The sequence below is a fragment of the Mobula hypostoma genome, chromosome 4 (genome assembly GCF_963921235.1).
Source record: "Mobula hypostoma chromosome 4, sMobHyp1.1, whole genome shotgun sequence".
In the NCBI taxonomy this organism is placed as follows: Eukaryota; Metazoa; Chordata; class Chondrichthyes; order Myliobatiformes; family Myliobatidae; genus Mobula; species Mobula hypostoma.
The window spans coordinates 64,373,952-64,397,895 of NC_086100.1; the positions used below are offsets into that span (position 1 = coordinate 64,373,952).

Consider the following 23,944-nt stretch of genomic DNA (forward strand, 5'->3'; position numbering starts at 1 on the left):
GTGAACCTCTTTTGCCTCCTCTCCTTAGTCTCCACATCCTTTATTCAACTGAACTTTTAGACACTTTTAAAGAGAGCATTTTTTTGTTCTAAGGTATGATGGCTTTGTTGTGCTTTTAGTATTGAAGTAACATGAGATTTTATGGTTATCAGTTCTAAGGTCAAAATTAAAAGTTAGGTAAATCAGATAATTACCTGTTCATGGAGCATTCTTGTGATTTTTTAAAAAAATTATTACCATGGCTTAGAATGTAGAATTACAAAATTTAACTTCGTGTTTTGTAACAGAATTGTGTTTTGTATAATTTCATTCAATTGTATCTATAAAATTACTTGATTCTGAATATAGTATATAAGCCTTACTCCAACATAATTTTGTTTTTATGATAAATAAGATGGAAATTATCAGAAAATTTTCAGTAACAGAACTACTTTGAGTGACTCAAAATTGATAAAGCTTAAAATTTCCAGAAAATTAGTAAAATCATTTTCGTTCATTTAGCTCAAAAATTCATTTTAGTTAAGTTTAGAAGTGCATTTAGAAGATTTTTGGTACTTAGTGCTAAGCATGCTTTCCACAAATTTGCTATCAGTTTTCTGAGTCATCTGCCAATTGCAGCTTCAATTCTCAGCATTTCAACATGTATCAACATTTTGGATTGATGAAGATGCTTCATTTCAACTCAAAAATTGAAACCTTTTGAAGTAGTGTTTGCAGCCATCAAAACAAGATAGAAAGCCGACATTGTTAAGCAAGTGTTAAGTTAATAGTCATAGGACAGTACAGTGCAGTGCCTATATAGAGATAGTTTGCCACAAACAGACTAAATCTTTTAGTGACCTCTGCAGTATTGTTTCAATTCTTGAATGCAACCGTGCAGAAGTGTTTTTAAATCTTTTTCTTTATTCATTTCAACCTACAGCTTCTCAGGGTTTTGAAAATGCTGATTATTTTTTGCTTTCACCATAGATTCTATTTGGCAAAGCACAGTGGTCGACAGCTCACGCTTCAACATCACATGGGTTCGGCAGATTTAAATGCTACTTTCTATGGACCTGTGAAAAAGGCAAGTGCTTCTTATTGATAAAGCATTCTCTACCAGTAACCATGCACAATTTCAATAAATGAAGGAAATAGCATTATACTGATTTTTCATTGTGTAACCTTTCTGAGAAATTGGAAGCAAGGATGCATATATTGCCAGGGTCTTGTTTTTGTATTTACAATTCAATCAATTAATTTAGATTGAACTCTGAAAACTGAGTGTACAGAAAACCCTATGGAATTTAATTTGTATCTCACCAGAACCCACAAGAGATGACCCGTATTAGTTTTAATAATGAATAGTAAGCCAACTTGAAGTGTGTATAGTATCTTGAGACAGATGGATTCAAAGTAAATGGAAAAATATAAATAATTGGTAAATGATACAAAATCAGGAGGGACTGTTCAGAGTTTGCAATGACTCAATTTTTCTGAGAAGCATGTGCCAAAACAATAACAATGGCTAAGTTAAAGGCAACAAAAAAAACTGCAAGTATAAAATATATTGGCAAAATGTAAAGCTGATCTGGTGTTAGTCATGTAAAATAGTAAAAGCTACAAAAGTGAGGCACACTAAGAAGAAACTTACAAGGGATAACAAAACAAAATATAGCTATGGAAGGAAAATGAATGTCCAAGGTCAACGTGGACCCATTGAAAACTATCTTGCTAGTTTCCAGTGGAAGAATAGTATAGTGTCCCAATGAAATAACACTGAATTGAGGATGGAAACTCAACCTGATTAATATAACAAGAATAACAGCAGTGGAGAATTTGGCACTAATGCCTAAAACGTTTAGAAACTGGAATTATTTCTACTTAGTTTTGAAGGAAGTAGGTAAGTACATTGTATATGCATGGACCATGATCTTTTAGGGTTCTGATTCAAAAAATGGTTCCTGTACTTCACTTTTATAGCGAATTGGGAATTTAGACACCAGGTAACCTAGTATATGTTGCCCAGTGTTTATAATTAATAGTAGACAAAACCTAAGAGCAAGATCATCAATATCTAGTCAGGTGTTTCGGCCTTCTCCACAATCTATCATTTTCTGAGGAAAAATGCCTAATTTATGTTTGAATATATTTTCTGACTAGCTTCAACAGCTTTTGGTCTTCAGAGAATTGTACAGGTACATCACTCTCTTGGAGAAATTTCTCCTTAGTTCATTCTTTAATATTCTTTGACTGGTATTGGATTCTCCAAACCATCAGGAGCATCCCTCCTATATCTACTGTTGAAAGTGAGCTATACAAACTGTTTGTTGTATGTTGAATTCCTTAACATCAGCATATCAGAGGATCTGTCGTAGGACCAGTACATACAGTATTTGTCATTGCAAAGAAGGCACAGCAACGTCTCTACTTCCTTGGAAGTTGCGTAGGTTCCACTTGTCACCGAAAGCTTTGACTAACTTCTATGATGCACAGTGGAGAGTGTCCTAACTGGTGGTATCGTGGCCTGGTATGGAAACACCAGTGCCCAGGAACTGAAGAGGCTACAGAAAGTATCGATACAGCCTAGTCTATCGCAGCAAACCCATCCTCCCGCCCCCCCCCCCCCCAACTATTGAGTACACTTTCATGGAACACTGCCACAGGAAAGCAGCATCCATCATCAAAGATCTCCCCCACTGTCCAGTCCATGCCCTCTTCTCACCACTGCCATCGGATATGAGGTACAGAAGACTTGGATCCTACACCACCGGGTTCAGGAACAGCTATTACTCTACAACCATAGTGCTCCTGTACAGGCGTGGATAACTTTCTTCACTACTACTTTGATTCTATGATCTACACTCACTTTCAAGGACTCTTTACCAATCATGTTCTCAGTATACTCACACACTCACTGTCACTCACTCACTCTTTGATAATACTTTGAAATTTCGAATTTTAACTCTGGACTCTCACAATTTGCAGATATGCTGTCAGGATGCCACTTAAGTGCTGGTCTTAGCGCAGTTCCTCTGATATGTTAACACCAAGGAACTCACTGCCACCCCCCAGGTCTCATCACATATAAAGCACCAGTAGCGTTTACTGTTGACTTTTTAACTTGTGTCATAAATGCACCTTATGTTGAATGTCAATCTTCTGGAATATGTCTGATAATGTGTTAATTTATTTGTGATATTACTTTCTGTTGCCTGTGAGGTATATGTACTTTGGTCCAGAGGAATGTTGTTTCTTTTTGTGGTATACATGCATATGGTTGAATGACATTAACTTGAACTTGGAATTTAAAGCTATTGACCCTCTCCACCTCGGTTCTCCTAATGAAGACTGGCTTCTTCCTCTTATAGTTGATAATCAGCTCTTTGGTTTTGCTGATGCTAAGGTTGTTTTGGCACCACTCAATCAGATTTTCAATCTCCCTCCGACATGCTGTCACCACCCTTTAATTCGGCCAACAACAGTGGTATCATCAACAAACCTAATTACAACTTTGGACCTGTATTTAGCCACACAATCATGGGTATAAAGTGGGTTGAGCAGGGTCAAAGAACCTAGTCTTGTGATGCACCTGTGCTGATTGTGAACGTATAGAAGAAGTTGTTGCCAATCCTTACTAACTGGGATCTGCCAGTGAGGAAATTCCATCCCATCTTTGGCAGTGTATCTGCTGACTCAGTGAGCCTATGGACCTTCTGAAAGACCTTGATCATTCAATGTGTGCACAAGATTTCTTGATGTTGGCTAGTCCATTACGTTCACTATTTTATTGATTTGGACTAAGGTTGTCACATTTTATTGCCTATCGGACTGTCATTGAGGAAACGGTCTTCAGTGTATAGAAGATTCTAAGTCGACATTTCCTTTTAAGAACATTTTCAACTATAACCTCAAAGAAGGTCGGTAGAGACATGCAGCCTGCATGATTTCATTTGGTCTGGTTAAGGTTCAGTTGAATGTTTCACAACATGAACAAGCATACTCATCTAGAATTGCAGAATTATTGTAATAAATTTCTCTAGTTTATTGACTTTTACTGTGATCCTCTAAAGTCCCATACAGTTAATTTTATTTAATCTATATTTCAAACAACAGAGGTCTGAAAATGGAACCTCGTGGAACACCACTAATCACTGACCTTCAGCCAGAAAATAATCAGTTGACCATTACCTTCTGCCTTCAACAGGCAAGGAACTTCTGAACCCAAACAGCCAAATCACCATGCATCTTAATCTTGTGGATGAGCCTACCACGAGGGACCTTGTCAGGGCCTTATTAAAATCCATCTCAACAAGATCCACTGCCTTACTTTCATTGATCACATTCACAATTTCTTCGAGGAACTTAGTCAAATTAGTTTTGCCCAATACAAAGCCATGCTGTCCCTACTCAGACCAAGCTTCGGCAACTACTTATAAATGCTATCGCAAAGAATCCTCCCTGATGATTTACCCATCTTTAATGTGAACCGCACTAGTCTAGAGTTTCCAGGATTTATCTCTATTTTCGTTCTTGAACAAAGGAACTCGCCTGTAGCTAGAGGTCTTAGAGGACACTCAGTAACCTGGGATATATACTGTTAGACCCTGGAGATCTTTGGGGCAAGTTTTTCTCTGAAGTTGGTCATCATATGGAACAAGCTGACACAGGAGGTGATCGTGGAAGGTATATTTTCAACGTTTAAAAAAAACAATTGGGCAGGTTCACAGGAAAAGTTAAGAGGGTTAAATGCAGACAGTCTCTGTGGAGATTAGCTTAGATAGATATCTCAGTCGGCATGGGTGAGCTGGGCTGAAGGGCCTGTTTCTTTGGTGGGTAACTCTGAAATTTTTAAACTGGCTTCAAAATTGGCTGAGTGGTGATTTCTAAAATTGAGGGCAAGGATATTGAGCAAAAACACAAATAGCTAGTGCTATGTGGCATTGCAATTAACTTCAACTGAAGTAGTAGAAACATTGTTAACAATGAGGCAAATCTCTGGACCTGAAAGATGTAAGTAATTTTTAAGTAATAAGAAACTCGAGTTATAAAGATCCAAAAACTTGAGAAATAGGAATAATGGAGAGCAGGTAAAGGAAATTTTTTAAAAGGCTTCTTGACAGTAGATTCTATATTATGAACCTTTCTGGCACAACAATCTAGCATGTGTGTTTTGATCTTGAAAGGAACGCAACAGATTTAACAGAATATATTAGAATTCCTAGGGATTTAAGAGTAGATTATTCTCGTCTGTTTTAAGTTCTAATTGGTGGATGATCTTAATTTGCCTACATCAAAATTCATTTGCCGAAGCTTGGCTTTTCAAGCTTTCCTGAGAAATTAGTAGATTAAAGTATTCGTGAAATTATTTTTTTTAAAGCGTAGAGGGCAAGAAATATTTTGCTGGTTGTGGAGGCAAGCATTAGGCAACTCAACCAAGTTTTTCAGGAGTGAATTTGAGGAAATGCTTCAAGATGTAAAGGGTGGTAGAAGTTTGAAACATTCAGTACTCCTTGTGTGGCCTTCTACCATGGCAACACAAGTGCAGACTGAGCACCCACTTTGCTGCACCTCTGTGCTCTCTCCACAATGGCTATCTTGAGGACGTATCATCTGCCCTCCCCATTCCCACAGCATCCTGCCTATCCTTAAGCATTTCCACTCCAATTTCAGATAATCCACATCTCTGTTCCATTTTCTCTTTGTCAACTGACCATCCCTTTGCCTCCATAGATGCTGCCTGATCTGCTGAGTTCCTCCAGCAAGTTATTTTTTGTTGTTATAGTATTACACCTGTCTTTTAAAGAATGCAATGAATTTGTTTTCCCTGATTTGGAATCTTATAGAGCATTGTTTTAAAATCATTTACATTTACATTTAAAATCAAATACTGAACTGGAGCTTCATTTTAATGAGAAAGATGTTGAAGTTCAAAGCCCAATTTTATGCTACTTGTAAGTGTTCAATGTTTCACTATCCTAAAATAACCTGCTATTTGCTGACAGTTTTGCATCATTATATGTTTCTCACAAAGGCTTCACTTTCTCCCCCCCACCCCCCAAACAGGAAGATGGCTCAGAGGTTGGAGTAGGTGGAGCTCAAGTAACTGGTTCAAATACCAGGAAGCACATATTACAAGTATCGACTTTCCAGATGACCATATTAATGTTATTCAACAACAGAGAAAAGTACACATTTGAGGTGAGACTAGGATATGATATAATGTGCAAATTAAAGCATATTATATTAGACAGAATAAATTCTTGCTGTAGATGAGCTAATGTAGATGAAGTTTTCATAGCAAGATACCTGAGTAATAACTAATAACCATTCAGCTCTTGCTGTGTTTTTCAGATTGTTGATATGTTTGCTTTTTAAAGTGTTTCAGTAAAGGCTGATTATACCATGTGTTATGAATGTTTATCAACAGAAAAATATTTGCCAGGCTGGGAAGTGAAACAGACAGAATGAATGTCTAGGCTGTTAGACATGAAACAAAATTGGTCGAAATTGCTTTCGTAGAAAAATACTGTGAAGTTTTTTTTTATAAATAACTGCTTTTACATAACTCTTGAACAAAGGGGTTAACTGCACTAACTTGCCCGTCACTGAGATGTTCCCACAACCAATGATCTCACTTTAAGGACTCTTTATTTTGTTATTTCATGATCTTGTTATTTATTGCTGTTTATTTATATTTGCATTTGTGCAGTTATCTTCTGCACTCTAGTTGACTTTTTGTTGATCCTGTTATAGTTACTATTCTACAGATTTGCTGAGTATGCCCACAGAAAAATGAATCTCAGGGTTGTAGGGTTGTATATGGTGACAAATACAGAGCCTATCAAAAGTATTCACCCCCGCCCCGGAAGTTTTCATGTTTTATTGTTTTACAACATCGAATCACAGTGGGTTTAATTTGTCTGATCAACAGAAAAAGACTCTTTCGTGTCAAAGTGTAAACAGATCTCTATAAAGTGATCTAAATTAATTACAAAGATAAAACACAAAATAATTGCATAAATAGTCACGCTCTTTAATATGACATACCAAATCATCACTGGTGTAGCCAATTGGTTTTGGAAGTCACATAGTTGGTTAAATGGAGATCTGCTTTTGGAGACCTGTGTGCAGTCAAGGTGTTTCAGTTGATTGTAGTAAAAATACATCTGTATCTGGAAGGTCCAACTGCTGCTGGCATAAACTACACCTTGAAGACAAAAGAATAATCCAAGCAACTCCACAAAAAGGTTATTGAAAAGCACACGTCAGGAGGTGGATACAAGAAAATTTCCAAGTCACTGAATAATCCTCGGAGTACAGTTAAATCGATCATCAAGAAATGGAAAGAATATGCACAACTGTAAATCTGCCTAGAGCAGGCTATCCTCAAAAACTGAGTGACCATGCAAGAAGGGGACTAGTGGGGGAGACCACCAAGAGACCTATGACAACTCTGGGGGAGTTTAAGGCTTCATTGGCTGAGATGGGAGAGATTGTGCATACAACAACTGTTGCCCAGGCGCTTCACCAGTCTCAGCTTTATGGGAGAGTGGCAAAGAGAAAGCAACTGTTGGGAAAAAAACTCACATTAAATCTTGGCTAGAGTTTGCCAGAAGGCACGTGGGAGACTGAAGTCAGCTGGAAGAAGGTTCTTGGCCTCATGAAACCAAATTGAGCTTTTTGGTCAGCAGATTAAACGCTATGTTGAGCGTAAGCCAAACATCACACATCATCAAAAACACACCATCCCTACCATGAAACGTGGTGGTTGCATCATGCTGACGGGATGCTTCAGTGCAGTGGGCCTTGTAAGAGTAGAGGGTAAAATGAATGCAGCAAAATACAGGAAAATCCTGAGGGAAAACTTGGAGCAGTCTGCGAGAGAACTGTGACCTGGGAGAAAAAGTGTTTTCCAACAAGGCGATAACCCCAAGCATAAAGCCAAAGCTACACAGGAATGGTTTAAAAACAATGAAGTTAATGTCCTGGAGTGGCCAAGTCAGAGTCCAGACCTGAATTCAATTGAAAATTTGTTGCTAGACTTGAAAAGGGCTGTTCACTCCCAATCCCCATGCAATCTGACAGAGCTTGAGCAGTTTTGTAAAGAAGAATGGGGAAAAGTTGCAGTGTCCAGACGTGTAAAGTTGATCGCCTCTGATCTGGGCCGACATTTACATGCCGGGTGGCACCTAATTAATTAGCATGTTTATTTCAGCTTTTTTCTTAAAGATGTACTGTGTGCCTCCCGGCTACCGCTGCATTCTCAGCGAATCGGTATCTCCGCGGCCCAGGGGTTGGGGTGGTGGGACACTGGGGTGTCATCTCATCGTCTGTTTCCATCAGGCAGGCAGCTCATCTTCTTCTATGTCTGCCTGCCTTGATATCAAAGGTCGAGGTTCGTCATCTGCTGTGGCTGATGTGGAAGGCTTGAAAATGACAGTATGCTTGACTGTTAGACTCGCGCATTTTTCTATCATACAGTTCTTTGTAAGCACTCAAAGCATCTTGCAAATATGCCCTAAACCGACGTACCCTTTCAAAATTAAAGTCATACTTTATCATTGCAGCAAAAATCTCACGCAGTTGCTTCACGTTCAGTTCCTGGACAACTTTACTTTTGGTCCGTTCGCTACTGCATTCGGTTTTGATTGTTATCCTTTCCTCTTCCAATTGCATCAGCTCTTCATCTTTCAGTTCTTAGTCATAGGATGCCAAAACCTCTTCAATATCATCTTCATCAACTTCCACAAGCCAAACACACTTTGTCCTTCGTTCACCACATTTGAAACGCTTAATTATGTCTAGTTTTACACTAAATGTAACACCCTTATGAGCTCTGTTAGGCTTTTCCGATACCTTAGAACTCCTCTTGCAAACGGATGCTCACTGGCACGTGCTTAGGCAATGCCGGCTAGAATGCAGTTCCGAATCTGGGAGAGAGTGGCTGCTCGGGGCGCGCGCTGCTTTTTATCGCGCACTGATTTTTTTTTTGCGCGCTGCCTTTTTTCATAACAGTGAAAACACCTTCTGTTAGCGAAAACAGGTAACTAATGTAGGTCTCTCGTAACAGTGAGGTTTTGTAAAGTGAACGTTTGAAAAGCGGGGAACACCTTTATTCTCCTTTTATGCTTGTTCTTTATTTGCTTAAACTTTATGGCCATGGGTCAAGAATCAAAATAGCCTAAGTACTCAGTGATTTTTCTGACAGAAATAACATGAAGATTGAAAGATCTAAGCATTTAATAATGAAGTCCAATTGTTAAAATATTTTTAAAGTATAATTTTATTTTCAGGAAATCCAACAGGAAACGGATATTCCCGAAAGAGAGTTGGTCAGAGCTCTTCAGTCATTAGCATGTGGCAAACCAACGCAACGAGTCCTTAGCAAAGAACCCAAATCGAAGGAAATTGAGCCTGGTCATGTATTTATAGTGAATGATCAGTTCACATCAAAATTACACAGAGTTAAAATCCAAACAGGTTTGTTGTCTTAAATTTGTTGGTAATTTTTTATACCCTTAATAATTAATTACATGAGTGTGTTGAAATGCTATTATTGATGACTTATTTTGGAGAGCCAATTTGAGTCCTTGTCCTCTGATTAGATTTTCTGTAGTTAGTTTTAGATTTATTTATCACGTGTATTGAAACACAATGAAACGTTTCATTTGTGTTAACATCCAACACACCCAAGGATGTACTGAGGCAGCCCCGCAAGTGTCAACACACACTCTCACGCCCACGTAGCATGCCCACAGTGCTTAGCAGAACAACCAAGATCACAGCGAAACAGAACATGCCAAGCAACAAAAGTGAAACAAGTCCCATTCCTCACTCCCAGGCACATACACAGTCCTCTAACCCCAGGATAGGTCCATCTTTGGCCTCCAGCAGAGTCGTAGATTCACAGGTCCTCTTCAGTGCCTGTTCATTTTTCATGCATATTCAATTACTGCAAGAAAATTATCGGAATTGTGGCTGGGTGGAGGGCTTGTATTTTATCTTAATTCCACATTCATACACTTGTTAGTTGTACTGCAATATACTGCACTATTGTGCCTGCAGTCATGTTAAATTAGAGAATAATTGGAGTTAATGTGCGGGGGGGGAACATTGCAGAAAATGCATTAAAATATACTGCCTCTGAGATTCATGCTGTCATGATTAAATGCACCTTTTGGTTAGAAGGTGCATTAAATTGTTAATTTGCTTTCAAATGAATTCTGTGGTCTTTTTGTGAGAATCTATTTCTGCTGATACTTGATGCAATGCTGACAAAATGGGTGAAATAGATTTCAGTCCTTAAGAGACGGGAGCAGATTTAGGCCATTCAGACCATATTTTCTCAACCCCATCTTGCACTAATTTAATTTAACTACGTGTGTGTGTGTATACACAGTTGAAGTCAGAAGTTTACATACGCTTAGGTTGAAGTCATTAAAACTCGTTGTTTAACCACTCCACAGATTTCATATTAGCAAACTATAGTTTTGGCAAGACGTTGAGGACATCTACTTTGTGCATGACATGAGTAATTTTTCCAACAATTGTTTACAGACAGATTATTTCACTTTTAATTGACTATATCACAATTCCAGTGGGTCAGAAGTTTGCAAACAAAATCAAAAGAAATCAGCCAAGACCTCAGAAAAAGAAATTGTGGACCTCCACAAGTCTGGTTCATCCTTGGGAGCATTTTCCAAAATGCCTGAAGGTACCATGTTCATCTGTACAAACAATAGTACGCAAGTATAAAGACCATGGGACCACGCAGCCGTCATACCGCTCAGGAAGGAGATGCATTCTGTCTCCTAGAGATGAACGTACTTTGGCATGAAAAGTGCAAATCAATCCCAGAACAACAGCAAAGGACCTTGTGAAGATGCTGGAGGAAACAGGTAGACAAGTATCTATATCCACAGTAAAACAAGTCCTTTCGCAACATAACCTGAAAGGCTGCTCAGCAAGGAAGAAGCCACTGCTCCAAAACTGCCATTAAAATCCCAGAGTACAGTTTGCAAGTGCACATGGGGACAAAGATCTTACTTTTTGGAGAAATGTCCTCTGGTCTGATGAAACAAAAACTTAACTGTTTGGCCATAATGAGCATCGTTATGTTTGGAGGAAAAAGGGTGAGGCTTGCAAGCCGAAGAACACCATCCCAATCGTGAAGCATGGGGGTGGCAGCATCATGTTGTGGGGGTGCTTTGCAGGAGGGACTGGTGCACTTCACAAAATAGATAGCATCATGAGGAAGGAAAATTTTGTGGATATATTGAAGCAACATCTCAAGACATCAGCCTGGAAGTTAAAGCTCGGGAGGGGAAGATCGTGGCGCAACGCAGCTTGCAGCAGCCACTCCGATGGTGATGTCTGTTATTTGTCAAGTAGGGTGCTGTGCACAATCCTGATTTGATGGAGACGGACATGAGAGCACAGAGGAACATCTGGTGAAACTTCTGAAATGCCTGCTTCGCTGCTGCTGTGTGGTCCAGAATATCCAGAGGGGAAGGCCCTGAGTCCTTGGCTTTGCTTGTTGCTCGGCAGCTGGGGCGGGGTCGAAGCGCTTAGCAGAGGATGGTGCTCGGAGAGGCTGTGTCAGAGGGGCTGGTCAGAGGCTCGAAGTTTTCGGACAGACTCAGAGTCCGGTGCGGTTGGGTGCTTCCAATGGTGCTGCATCGGCAAGTTGGCGCTTGGAGGGAAAACGTTCCTCCCTTCTGCCACCTGCTTGAGATGATGAGTCCGTCGGGACTTTGAGACTTTTTTTTAACTATGCCCATGGTCTGCTCTTTATCAAATTATGGTATTGCTTTGCCCTGTTGTAACTATATATTATAATTATGTGGTTTTGTCAGTTTTAGTCTTGGTTTGTCCTGTGTTTTCTTGTGATATCATTCTGGAGGGACTTTGTATCTTTTCTTAATGCATGCATTTCTAAATGACAGTAAATGAGGACTGAGTGTCCTCATAATCTAATCTAATCAAAGTGAGTCTTCCAGATGGAGAATGACCCCAAGCATACCTCCAAAGTTGTGGTAAAATTGCTTAAGGACAACAAAGTCAAGGTATTGGAGTGGCCATCACAAAGCCCTGACCTCAATCCGATAGAAAATTTGTGGGCAGAACTGAAAAAGCATGTGCATGCAAAGAGGCCTACAAACCTGACTCAGTTACACCAGTTCTGTCTGGAGGAATGGAACAAAATTCCAGCAACTTATTGTGAGAAGCTTGTGGAAGGCTACCCAAAATGTTTGATCCAAGTTAAAGAATTTAAAGGCAACGCTACCAAATACTAACAAAGTGTTTGTAAACTTCTAACCCACTGGGAATGTGATGTAATAAATAAAAGCTGAAGTAAATCATTCTCTCTACTACTATTCTGACATTTCACATTCTTAAAATAAAGTAGTGATCCTAACTGACCTAAGACAGGGATAGCTAGGTGAGTAAAAGATGACCTGATTTCCAAAAGGCATAAAGCTAAAGATGACACATTTTTTAAATATTTTAAGCAAGATTACTTTTTTATTTCCATCTTTTACAGTTTCAAAATAACAAAAAAGGAAAAGGGCCCGAAGCGAAAGTTTGGGCACCCTGCATGGTCAGTACTTAGTAACATCCCCTTTGGCAAGTATCACAGCTTGTAAATGCTTTCTGTAGCCAGCTGAAAGTCTTTCTATTCTTGGAGGATTTTTGCCCATTCTTCCTTGCAAAAGGCTTCCAGTTCTGTGAGATTCTTGGGCCTTCTTGCATGCACTGCTCTTTTGAGGTCTATCCACAGATTTTCAATGATGTTTAGGTCGGGAGACTGTGAGGGCCATGGCAAAACCTTCAGTTTGCGCCTCTTGAGGTAGTCCGTTGTGGATTTTGAGGTGTGTTTAGGATCATTATCCTGTTGTAGAAGCCATCCTCTTTTCAACTTCAGTTTTTTTTACAGACGGTGTGATGTTTGCTTCCAGAATTTGCTGGTATTTAACTGAATTCATTCTTCCCTCTATCAGTGAAATGTTCCCTGTGCCACTGGCTGCAACACAAGCCCAAAGCATGATCGATCCACCCCCATGCTTAACAGTTGGAGAAGTGTTGTTTTCATGAAATTCTGCACCCTTTTTTCTCCAAACATACCTTTGCTCATTGCAGCCAAAAAGTTCTGTTTTAACTCCATCAGTCCACAGGATTTGGTTCCAAATTGCATCAGGCTTGTTTAGATGTTCCTTTGCAAACTTCTGCCACTGAATTTTGTGGTGTGGACACTGGAAAGGTTTTCTTCTGATGACTGTTCCATGAAGGTCATATTTGTGAAGGTGTCGTTGCACAGTAGAACAGTGCACCACCATTCCAGAGTCTACTACATCTTCCTGAAGGTCTTTTGCAATCAAATGGGGGTTTTGATTTGCCTTGCTAGCAATCCTATGAGCAGTGCTCTCGGAAAGTTTTCTTGGTCTTCCAGACCTCAACTTGACCTCTACCATTCCTGTTAACTGCCATTTCTTAATTACATTACGAACTGAGGAAACGGCTACCTGAAAACGCTTCGCTATCTTCTTATAGTCTTCTCCTGCTTTGTGGGCATCATTTATTAGAGTGCTAGGCAGCTGCTTAGAGGAGCCCATGGCTGCTGATTGTTGGGACAAGGTTTGCGGAGTCAGGGTATCTATAAATCTTTGAAATTTGCAACACCTGGCCTTTCCTAATGATGACTGTGAACAAGCCATAGCCCTAACAAGCTAATTAAGGTCTGAGACCTTGGTAAAAGTTATCTGAGAGCCCAAATCTCTTGAGGTGCCCAAACTTTTGCATGGTGCTCCTTTCCTTTTTTTTCCACTCTAAAATTGTACAAAACAAAAATTGTACACTAATCTTGCTTAAAATGTTGAAAAGAATGTTTCATCTTTAACTTCATGACTTTTGGAGATCAGTTCATCTTCTACTCACTCAACTATTCACAGTAACAGAATTTTTGACCAGGGGTGCCCAAACATTTACATGCCAGTGTGTGTGTGTGTATATTTTTTTTTACTGTGGTTCATGTTTTTTCTATCATTCATTACATTCCATGGTTGCTGCAAAGGCAACAAATTTTACGACACATGCCGGTGATATTAGACCTGATTTTGCTTCATCTCCTTTCTTCTTCCCATAACCTTTCATGCTCTTATTAATCAAGAGCCTATCAATCTCTGCCTTAAATACATCCAATGACCTGGTCTCCCAAGGCCGACTGTGGCAATGATTTCTCAGATTCACCACACTCTGGCTAAAGAAATTCCTCCTCATCTCCATTCTAAATTGAAGATGTTTCCTCCATTATCATAAACATCTTCTCATGGACTTCCGGTGAGGCACGAGGCAAGATGGCAGCACAGCTCTGAGCGCTAACATATAACCCTCTTTCAAGTTCTTTAGGGCTCATAGATGGTCTTAATACAAGATTGAGTTGGGGAAAGATCTAACTAAAGACATGACCTCAAAAAAAGATCGAAATTCAACCAGGAAACAAGATACCAGCAGACAACACCAAGCTAGTGATTCATCCGAGGAAATAGCTATGCTAACTAAGCAAACAATGGCAACAGAGATAGAATCGCTGCAAGAAACGGTAGCCCACGTGCTAAAGGAGTCGCTGGAAAAGGCTCTCAATCCCATACAGAAGCATATGGCAGAGAATGGCAACATTCTCCGGTCATTAAAGGAGCAAGCGAACATTCACGCTAAAAAGTTTAGCGCGGTCTTCAACAAAGTAGACAACATTCAGGTTTGCTTACGCAAGAATGAGAAAGTTACTAACTCCTGTCTCATGGAGGTGACTAAGATATGGAAGAAGCTAAACGACTTGGAGGATAAATCCAGGAGAAACAATGTGCGGCTGGTCAACTTACCGACTGGCGCTGAGGGCGACGATCTAAGAGGTTACCTCCAGGAGGTGCTGCATAATTGGATTCCAGCACTCGAGAATTCCCACAGCACTCCATTGGAGATTGATAGAGCACATAGGATCTTTACCAACAATACCTTAAGACTGTGGACCATGGTTTTTAGGCTTCTATGGTACATTGACTGGCAGGCTATCCTGGAGGGCACGAGGAAAGCCAAACCTACTCTCCTGGATGGCACCCAGCTGCGGTTCTTCGCCAACTGCAGCCTTGGCACGATGCAGGAACGGCAGGGATACAAGGAGATCCGCACTAAGCTTCAACAGAAGGGGATCGACTCGTTCCTCATATACCCGGCGATTTTGAGAGTGAATATTAAGGGCATGAAGATGTCGTTTAACTTGGCAGAGGAAACGAAAGAAGCTCTGAAATCATCAGTGCTGAGAGATATGGAAGAAGACCCTGGGCAAAGTCCACACACCCCTCGGGAGGAGATGGAACTGCATTAAGAGCTTGGACCAGCCTGTATGCACAATCTAACAGGCACGGGCAAGTTAACGTCCTAGGTGTGAAGTTTTCTGGTTATTCTTTTATTGGAAAGTCATTCCTTGCACTTTTGTATTTAGTTAATTAAGGGGCCAATTTGTCTCTGAGTATTGCAGGTCAGAGTTTTAAGGTAATGGCTCAGTTAACTTGTTAGTAAAAGGATAACATGGTAGGGTGATATTCAATATAGCCAAATGTCATACTTGGTCAAGAATGAAGCTGAAAAACAGCAGTTTGTTCTGATTCTGAATAACTTTAGTTGTACATATTCATTTCGGGTTATGTCTCCAGTAGACTTGGTTTCGTTCCTGGGCACCAGATAAGACGTCACTGGCGCCATCGCTAAGCGACCGTTTATTAAAGCAACAGTTTCTTGAAAGAGAGCTAATGGGGTCTTGAATATATGGTATATTATATTTGAGACAGAAATGGTTTTAATTGTATAGGGTAATGGGTTTGTCCAGGTTTTTTTTTTCTTGTCTCTTTGATATAATTGTCTATGAGAACTGCTTTGCCTTTCTAATTTGTTGGTGCTAGAGGGGGGTGGTTATTGTTCAGTGTCTGACATTGCTAAGTGACACTCACAGATGTTACAAAGTAAAGGGTTGAATGGAGGGGTGGTGGAAAGAGGGTAACTCAGGGCTCCACCACCAACTTACAACAACAGATTCAGGGGAAGATGAGCAACACAGATAAATTAGAAAATCTTACTATTGTATAAAATAGGAATGCTTTGTCTGTGTATGCACTACTATTCAGTTGGTTGGTGGAGGAGAGAGGGATGGTGGGGAGAAGAGGAGTGGAGGGGGGATGGTGATGAAGGTTGGGGGGTGGTTGGGATAAACAGTCAGAATGTAATTGGCAACTGGTTGTATTGAATGTAATTTGTTGGTGTTGCAATAAAAAATTAGTAATTTGAAAAAAACATCTTCTCATGATCCCTATATTTAGGCCTTTTGGCATTCAATAGGTTTCTGTAGTATTTCCACCCCTTCATTCATCTAAATTCCAGAGAGTATAAGCCCAAAGCCATCCAACTGTCCTCATACGGTGACCTTTTAATTCCCAGAATCATTCTCATGAGCCTTCTCTGAACCCTCTCCAATGTCAGCATATCCTTTCTTGTGTCGGGGCCCAAAACTACTACACAATACTCCAAGTGAGGCCTCAACTGTGCATTATATCCTTGCTTTGATAATGCTTTGGAGTATGCAGGCTTCCCTTTCACATATTCTACCAATCTGTTGTCTCCAGTACAATCTTCTATGCAGTGGTGTGCTGGGGTCATGGCATCAACACAGATGATAACAACAGGCTCAATAAACTGATTAGAAAGGCTGGCTCTGTTTGTAGGAGTCAAACTGGATGCACTGGTAGAATAAAGCACCCTATGGAAAGTCCTGGCAATTCTGGACAATGTTTCTCACCCTTTAGCTGGACAGAGGAACACTTTTAGTAATAATCTAAGACAACTGTGCTGCTCCAAAGAGTGCTATATGAGGTCATTCTTATCCTTAGCCATTAGTCTCTGTAATGAGTCAACCTATAGCCGGGGAAATGATGACCTCCTCCTGTTAAGACTTTTCGTTCTTTCTACTTCTCTTCTAATATTTGTACCTGTGCACTTGTAATGCTACTGTGGCACTGTAATTTCATTTGGGATCAATAAAGTATCTATATATCTATATTCTGGTCCTCTCAAAATAAGTGCTAACATTTGTCTTACTCACCATCAACTCAACCTGCAAGTTAAGGAATCTTGCATGAGGACTCCCAATTCTTTTTGCACCTCAGATTTCTGAATTTTTTACGAGTTTAGAAAATAGTCTATGCTTTTGTAAAACAGTGGTTATAGTTAAGGTATGATTATGCAATTTTGAAAGACCAAAATCAAACTGGTTTTAAAAAGAAAGCTCTGGAGAAACTCAGTCATTGAACTGAGAAACAGGCCCTTCAGCCCAATTAGCTCATACCAGTTAAGCTACTTCCATTTGCCCATGTTTTGCCTATTTCCCTCCTAATTTTTTCCTATCTATGTACCTGCTGAAATATATTTTAAAGTTATTGTACCTACCTCAATTACTTCCCAAGATTCTGAAGAGGTGACCAATGACTGGAAGACAAAAGTCAGGACACCATAGGCTATTTGGTCAAGCATCTATCATTGGAAAAAGTTCTGGACTCAAGTCACTACAGAAAAAAAAATAGACAATCAAGCAGGGTCAGTGGTTTGTTCTTGAAAGAGTTAAGAAACATGAAGGAGAGAGGAGAGCTAGAAAATATAATGGATATGGATTTCCAGAAGACATTTGAAAGTGCCATATAATTGTTTCTGCACAAGATTGAGGGAGAGTTAACTCCATGGGGTTGGATTTAATCTATCAGTTCTGATCTTCAACTAATTGCAATGTACATGAGTAACCTGGATGAAATTTCCTGAGCACACTATAGACTTTTGCAAGACAAAATATGAAATTATTCTCTTGAGGTGGGGGTGAAAGAGTGAAATTAATCGAACAGAATGAGGTTGTAGATATAACTATTCAACAAGATCTGGAGGTCCTGTGACATGAAATATAAACACTTGGCATATGTTTATAGCAAGTAATTAGGAAGGAAAGGGGAAGGGACATGGTGTGCAAAACTGGGGAAATCGTAGTGCTGCTTTGAGACCACTACTTCAGAACTGTTTGCAGTTTTGACCTTCACATTTTAAAAATTTAGTTACATTGTAGGCAGTCCAGAGAAAGTCCACGATTGATTTCTGAAATGAAGGAATTCACCCGAGGAAAAAATTTGAGAGCTTGGTGTGTGTTAGTAAGGGTGTCAAACGATATGCGAGCAAGGCAAGAGAATGACATTGAAAAGGAAAATAAATAAGCCACAATCAAATGATTAATAGCAAACTCAATGACCTAATTCTGCTGCTATCACAAACGAGAACATCTGCAGATGCTAGAAATCCAAGCAATGCACAGAAAATACTGGAGGAACTCAGCAGGCCAGGCAGCGTCTGTGGTGTGTAGCTCCAAAATGTCGACTGTACTTTTTGCCTGCTGAGTTCCTCCAGCATTTTGTTTGTGTTGCTGTAATTCTGCTCCTGTGTGTTCATTGGGATTTAGAAGGATAAGATGATTTTTATTGAAACATTCAAAATTCTGAGTGGATTGACAGTGCAGGTATTGAGAAAATATCCTATTAAAGGAGCATCTAGAATTAGAGGGAAAGTTAATTATGGTTAAGGCATTTTCTGTTTAGCAGGTGATGAGGAATTTCTTTTTTCAGAATTGTAAATCTCCAGAATTTACAGTGTACAAAGTGCTATAAAAACAATATTTAAAAATATATGGGTGTTGATTGATGGATATTTGAACCACAAAGCAGTCAAGAGGTATGGGGAAATTATGGTAAAATAGTATCGAAGTAAAGCTTGTATTATCCATGACGTTAGAAATGGTGGAGCAGGATCCAGAGGCCATTTCTTCTATTTTTGTTGCCACTTCTTGTGTTCTTACTTGGTCAGTGGCCAAATTTATCATTTGTTTCTAATCAAAAGAATTTAAATCTTTTTAATCTACTTTGTTAGACTTTTTGCATTCTATCAGCTAATGGTCCATTTTAAAGTAAGGTATTATATAAGAAAATAGTTGTAGGAGTTAGCCACTTAGTCCCTCAAGCCTGCCCCACCACTTAGTATGGTTATGGCTGATCTCCCCCAAGCCATACAGTATCTCCTCTTCTGTGCCAGTTCCCCAATGTCCTAATTTCTCTGATCTTTCAAAAATTTAATTATTTCCTCTTCAAGTACAGCCTTCTGGAGTAGAAAATTGAAATTTATTATTTCCTTAAAGGAATGTCAAATTTACTACACATTGATGTAGCTGATATCTGTGTGTTGTGAATTAGAGGTATAATTTGATACTTAATGCTTAAATTTGGCTAATGGATTTAACTTCCAGTTGCTGCCAAACAAGGAGAGTCTGATCCAGAAAGAAAAGAAACCCGGCAGAAAGTTGATGATGACAGAAAGCATGAAATTGAGGCTGCGATTGTACGCATCATGAAATCCAGGAAGAAGATGCAACATAATGTTCTGGTGGCTGAGGTACAAGAAATTTAAATTTTATCTTTTAAAAATGCAATTTTTGTAAAGTGATTTCTGTGCACATTTAATGTTTTCATTGTCAGATTTCAAGATTGATAGAATTAGTAAACCAGTAATTAAATCAGTGGCCAAGTGGATAAGGCATTGGTCTAGTGATCTGAAGGTTGCTAGTTCGAGCCTCAGCTGAGGCAACGTGTTGTGTCCTTGAGCAAGGCACTTAACCACACATTGCTCTGCGATGACACTGGTGCCAAGCTGTATCGGCCCTTGCCCTTCCCTTGGACAACATCGGTGGCGTGGAGAGAGGAGACTTGCAGAATGGGCAACTGCCGGTCTTCCATACAACCTTGCCCAGGCCTGCGCCCTGGAAACCTTCCAAAGCACAAATCCATGGTCTCACAAGACTAACGGATACCTTTTTTTTTATTAAATCAGTGGGTATGTGTTGAAAACTACTGCACTATATTACTGGGATACAGGATTTTCACACACTAGCGCAATGCAAACTGAACCACTTGAGAACCAGATATTGAAACATTTTCACAATTTCAATGTTTGTTGTAGTGGACTACATTAAATATTTTAAAATATTACAAGTATTAATATTTTAACCTTCTCTCCTTTCCATTCATAGGTGACCCAACAGTTGAAAGCTCGTTTCTTACCAAGCCCAGTGGTAATCAAAAAAAGAATTGAGGGACTTATTGAGAGAGAATATTTGGCACGAACACCTGAAGATCGTAAAGTATACACTTATGTAGCATAAGATGCATTCAACCAGTTTATCTTCTGGACTTTATAATCGCATGAACTGAGAAGTTCATTTTAAAAATATTAAGAAGACCTTCTCCAAATAATTTGCAGTAAGTGTACTAGGTTATTCAGATCAAGCCCTTATTCCCTGTGATAATTTTTGAACAAAATGGACTTAACTTCTGGTTGCTCGCCATTTTGCCCTTGTAGAGATCACCCTTAAGAGTTCCTCGGGAAAATGTGAATGTGTTTTCATCTTGTTTTCAGTACTGTAAAAAAAATAAAACTTAGAAAACGTGAAATACCATCAATAAAAATAAAGCAATTGTTCAAATTTCATTTTCCCTGATTCTCAATGTTTATGTCAAGGAATTTTTCTGAGTGTTTGGCACCTCTGTGCTTGTAAGGATTGGGTGTATAAAGCTGGTTAAATGAACTGCAGCTGCCTCACATATTGCCTTGCTTTTGTAATATTCTGCTAGGAAGAAGGCTTTAAACCCCTAAATTGTGTGCACATTTTTAAAATGGCAAAAAGTGTGCTTTTTAACATGCTGTATTTTACCATTGAATGCAATTTATTGCAGGAAATATTTTCAGTGGAAATCTTTGTATGGGGTCCCATTAAATTGCCTGTATCATCACTAACATGATATACTAATAGTTTCTTCATTGTGTCGATGGCAAGTGCAGTCCATGCCCAGTTACTTCTAAAGTTGAAGTTTTATATTAGTGTGTATAAAATGTATAATATTTTTTTTGCTGTTGTACTCTCTGCTAATAGTAGCTTGTACAGGGCATTGTTTTCATCACATTACTTGTAGACGGGAATTCAAAATAAAAATATTAGTAAAATAGATAAAATCTGCATTGTACACAAGATGTATACAGTCATAATATCTATTGGATGATATCTTAGTATTCATGTGAAATGAAACATTGAGATAGATGTGACAATGCATGGAAACAGCATTTTTTATATAATGGGAGCTTTAAAGAATAACTCTTATTTAGTTACATTTGTGGATAAGCTGAAAGTTTGTTTCTAGTTTATGTTTTAATTTGTCTGTATCAAACAATGCATGACTGTCTCAGTTAAAAGCACCCCCACCTTCTAGTCAAGGAATATCATTTTCTTTCAGGGATGGTACTGGTTAATTACAGCAGATTTATTTCCACAGCATTGAAAATGACATATACCTGTGGGATACCATGATCTGCTTCATAGGCTATCTCTAAACTGCAACAGAAAATCAATATGTGATATTAATTAGCAGCAGTAATTTTTTATGTATATATAATGTATTGCGTGGAAACAATGTAACTACCAAATAAATGTTTCCTGGGTAATCTCTGGGTAATCTGCTGAAAATAAATGATAGGGTAGTGGGGCTGAGGAGCTACCTCAATAACCCACACTTTCTCTTGAGACTTTTCAGTGTATCCACAACTAAATTAGAGTTGGTCTTTTAAAGCCCCAACCAGTGCTATAAATGGAGTGAAAATGGATGCAAGTGATCCCTTCTGGGATGAAATTTTTAATTAAAAAAAGTTTACTGAACTTTTGGGGACACTTAATATATACATAACTATCATAATTTATGTTTAAAAGGTTAATCTTAATGGGTTACTGATTTTTTTTTAAGTTCTGAGGTTTGTTATTAGAGGTAAATGTCAGATTGTTTGCTGTACTGCTTTTTAAGGTCATACTACGATCAATCCAGTTCAGCCAGCGTCTTTGTTATGATGCCAACCAATGGAATACACATTAAAGATTCTACACTAAGTACAGCGTTGAATGTTTTGATGTGACTAATAGGAAAATATAACATAAATGAAGTCCACATAAATAAATGCCTAGATTGGATAAATTGTTCATACAGACTTCAACTTTTTAGGTGCTTCAGCCTGCTATTTTCTACTATACATTTTTTTAATTAAGTTATCCTGGTATAAATATACAGAATTCCTTTCATATTAGGTAATTACTAGTAGGATTTTCTTATTGTCATTATCGCTGAATCTGGACTTAGCAAAGTTCATTATATGTAAAATAGAAATTTGATGTAATAGAAGTCACTTACATGACACTTTTATGTTCATCTTCGTTACATCTTTAGAGACAAAAGTCACCTTTAGCAGCCTGTTGAATATCACTAAATTCCAAGAAGTTGCATTGAATATGTACACTATTACGAATAATGTGGAATACACATTATATTGTTAAGATTATTTGACTTATAAATTTCCATGATGCAGGTTTAGAATTTTCAAACAGACAGCAGTTGCCTACCAAGCCCTGGTGCATCCAGATTGTATTCTTCTTCTGTTGCATTAATAAATAATAGCGAGGTTGACGGTGACATGCCAAATTTCTTTAGCCTCCTGAGAAGTGAAGGGACTTGAACTTTCTTGCCCATTGCACCAACATGGTTGGGCAGGATGGACTCTGTTGTTTACTCCTGTAACTTGAGACTCTCAAACCTCTCGACCTCAGTACTCTTTGTGTCAACAAGAGCATGTGTACCACCCTCTGCCCCCTTTCTGAAGTCAATAACCAGCTCTTGTTTTTCTGGCATTGAGGGAAAGATTATTGTCATGACACCATGTCACTAGGCTCTATAATCTTCCTGTGCACAGATGCATCATTATTTTAGATGGAACCTACTACGGTAGTATCAGCTGCAGACTTGCAGTCTGGAATGTACAGGGAACTGTAGGGGCAGAGGACGCAGCCTTGTGGGCCACCAGTGTTGAAAATAATCATGGTGGAGGATTAGAGTTTGGGATGTTAATGAATGGTTGGGCTTATAAGGCAATCAAGTGGATTCATGGAGACTTTTACTGGCGCTATTTACTTTTAAATGAAAATTTTTATTTTGTCAGAATCATATTTGTGTTTGCAGTCTCTGGGTTATTAGCTCTCACCTCTGATCCATTAAGACAGCCTGGTAATGATCAATCCAATACAAATCTAGTAATTATTTTTTCATGTGTTTATCTTCAGCCATCTTTGTTTTAGGCTATACTGTGCTGTTGCTTGTTCTACTGAAATATTTTTATAAATAACTAACTCGTGCAATCAGTACAAACTGATGGTATGGAATTACCAAGCATCTTCAAACTTCTGCATTACACATGGGCTCTGAAAATCTAACGATGCAATCATGATTGTCAATGATACTGAATATTACCTCAACAAATGAAGAAACTTTATACTAAATATTTCCAGAATGGATGACCCAGGATGTAAGTACTTTAAAACAATTCAATGTACGCATTTATATGAAAAAAAGGTCAATTACCCATATGGTGCACAAAATAAAAATTCTGTTCATAGAAGCCCTTTTAAGTATTTCAAAACTGTAGGTTGTCATTAAAATTCTTACAGTATTTTTATCTTGGTGCTTTGAGGCAGAACTAATTAAGATGTGCAATTGCCTTTTAATAAATTAACTTGATTTGTTTGTAGATTGAAGAGTTGCTAGAAATTATATACACTATTTTAACTTATTTGAATTATTAAGAGCTTGTAAATGAAATAATTCTCACCAAGCTGGTTAGCCTCCGTGGTGTATCATGATGTATAACTGTGTACTTCCAAATGTACTCAGCACTTGTATGCTGAAGTAAATTATCAAATTCAAATCTGCTTATCTTGCGAGGAGTAAATATTGTAGTATTCTTG

The 23,944-nt window shown here is 38.7% G+C and overlaps 1 protein-coding gene across 1 annotated transcript in view; it reads left to right on the forward strand.

Moving 5' to 3' along the window:
• Window positions 1–22,099, forward strand: part of cul3b (cullin 3b) — a 104,978-nt gene extending 82,879 nt beyond the window's left edge. The window contains exons 12-16 of the mRNA XM_063045872.1: window positions 970–1,070; window positions 6,050–6,180; window positions 9,276–9,462; window positions 19,361–19,506; window positions 20,141–22,099. Coding sequence (XP_062901942.1) covers window positions 970–1,070; window positions 6,050–6,180; window positions 9,276–9,462; window positions 19,361–19,506; window positions 20,141–20,272 — 697 coding nt within the window. The 3' untranslated portion in view covers window positions 20,273–22,099. The remainder of the gene's footprint in view (window positions 1–969; window positions 1,071–6,049; window positions 6,181–9,275; window positions 9,463–19,360; window positions 19,507–20,140) is intronic.
• Window positions 22,100–23,944: the final 1,845 nt, after the last annotated feature.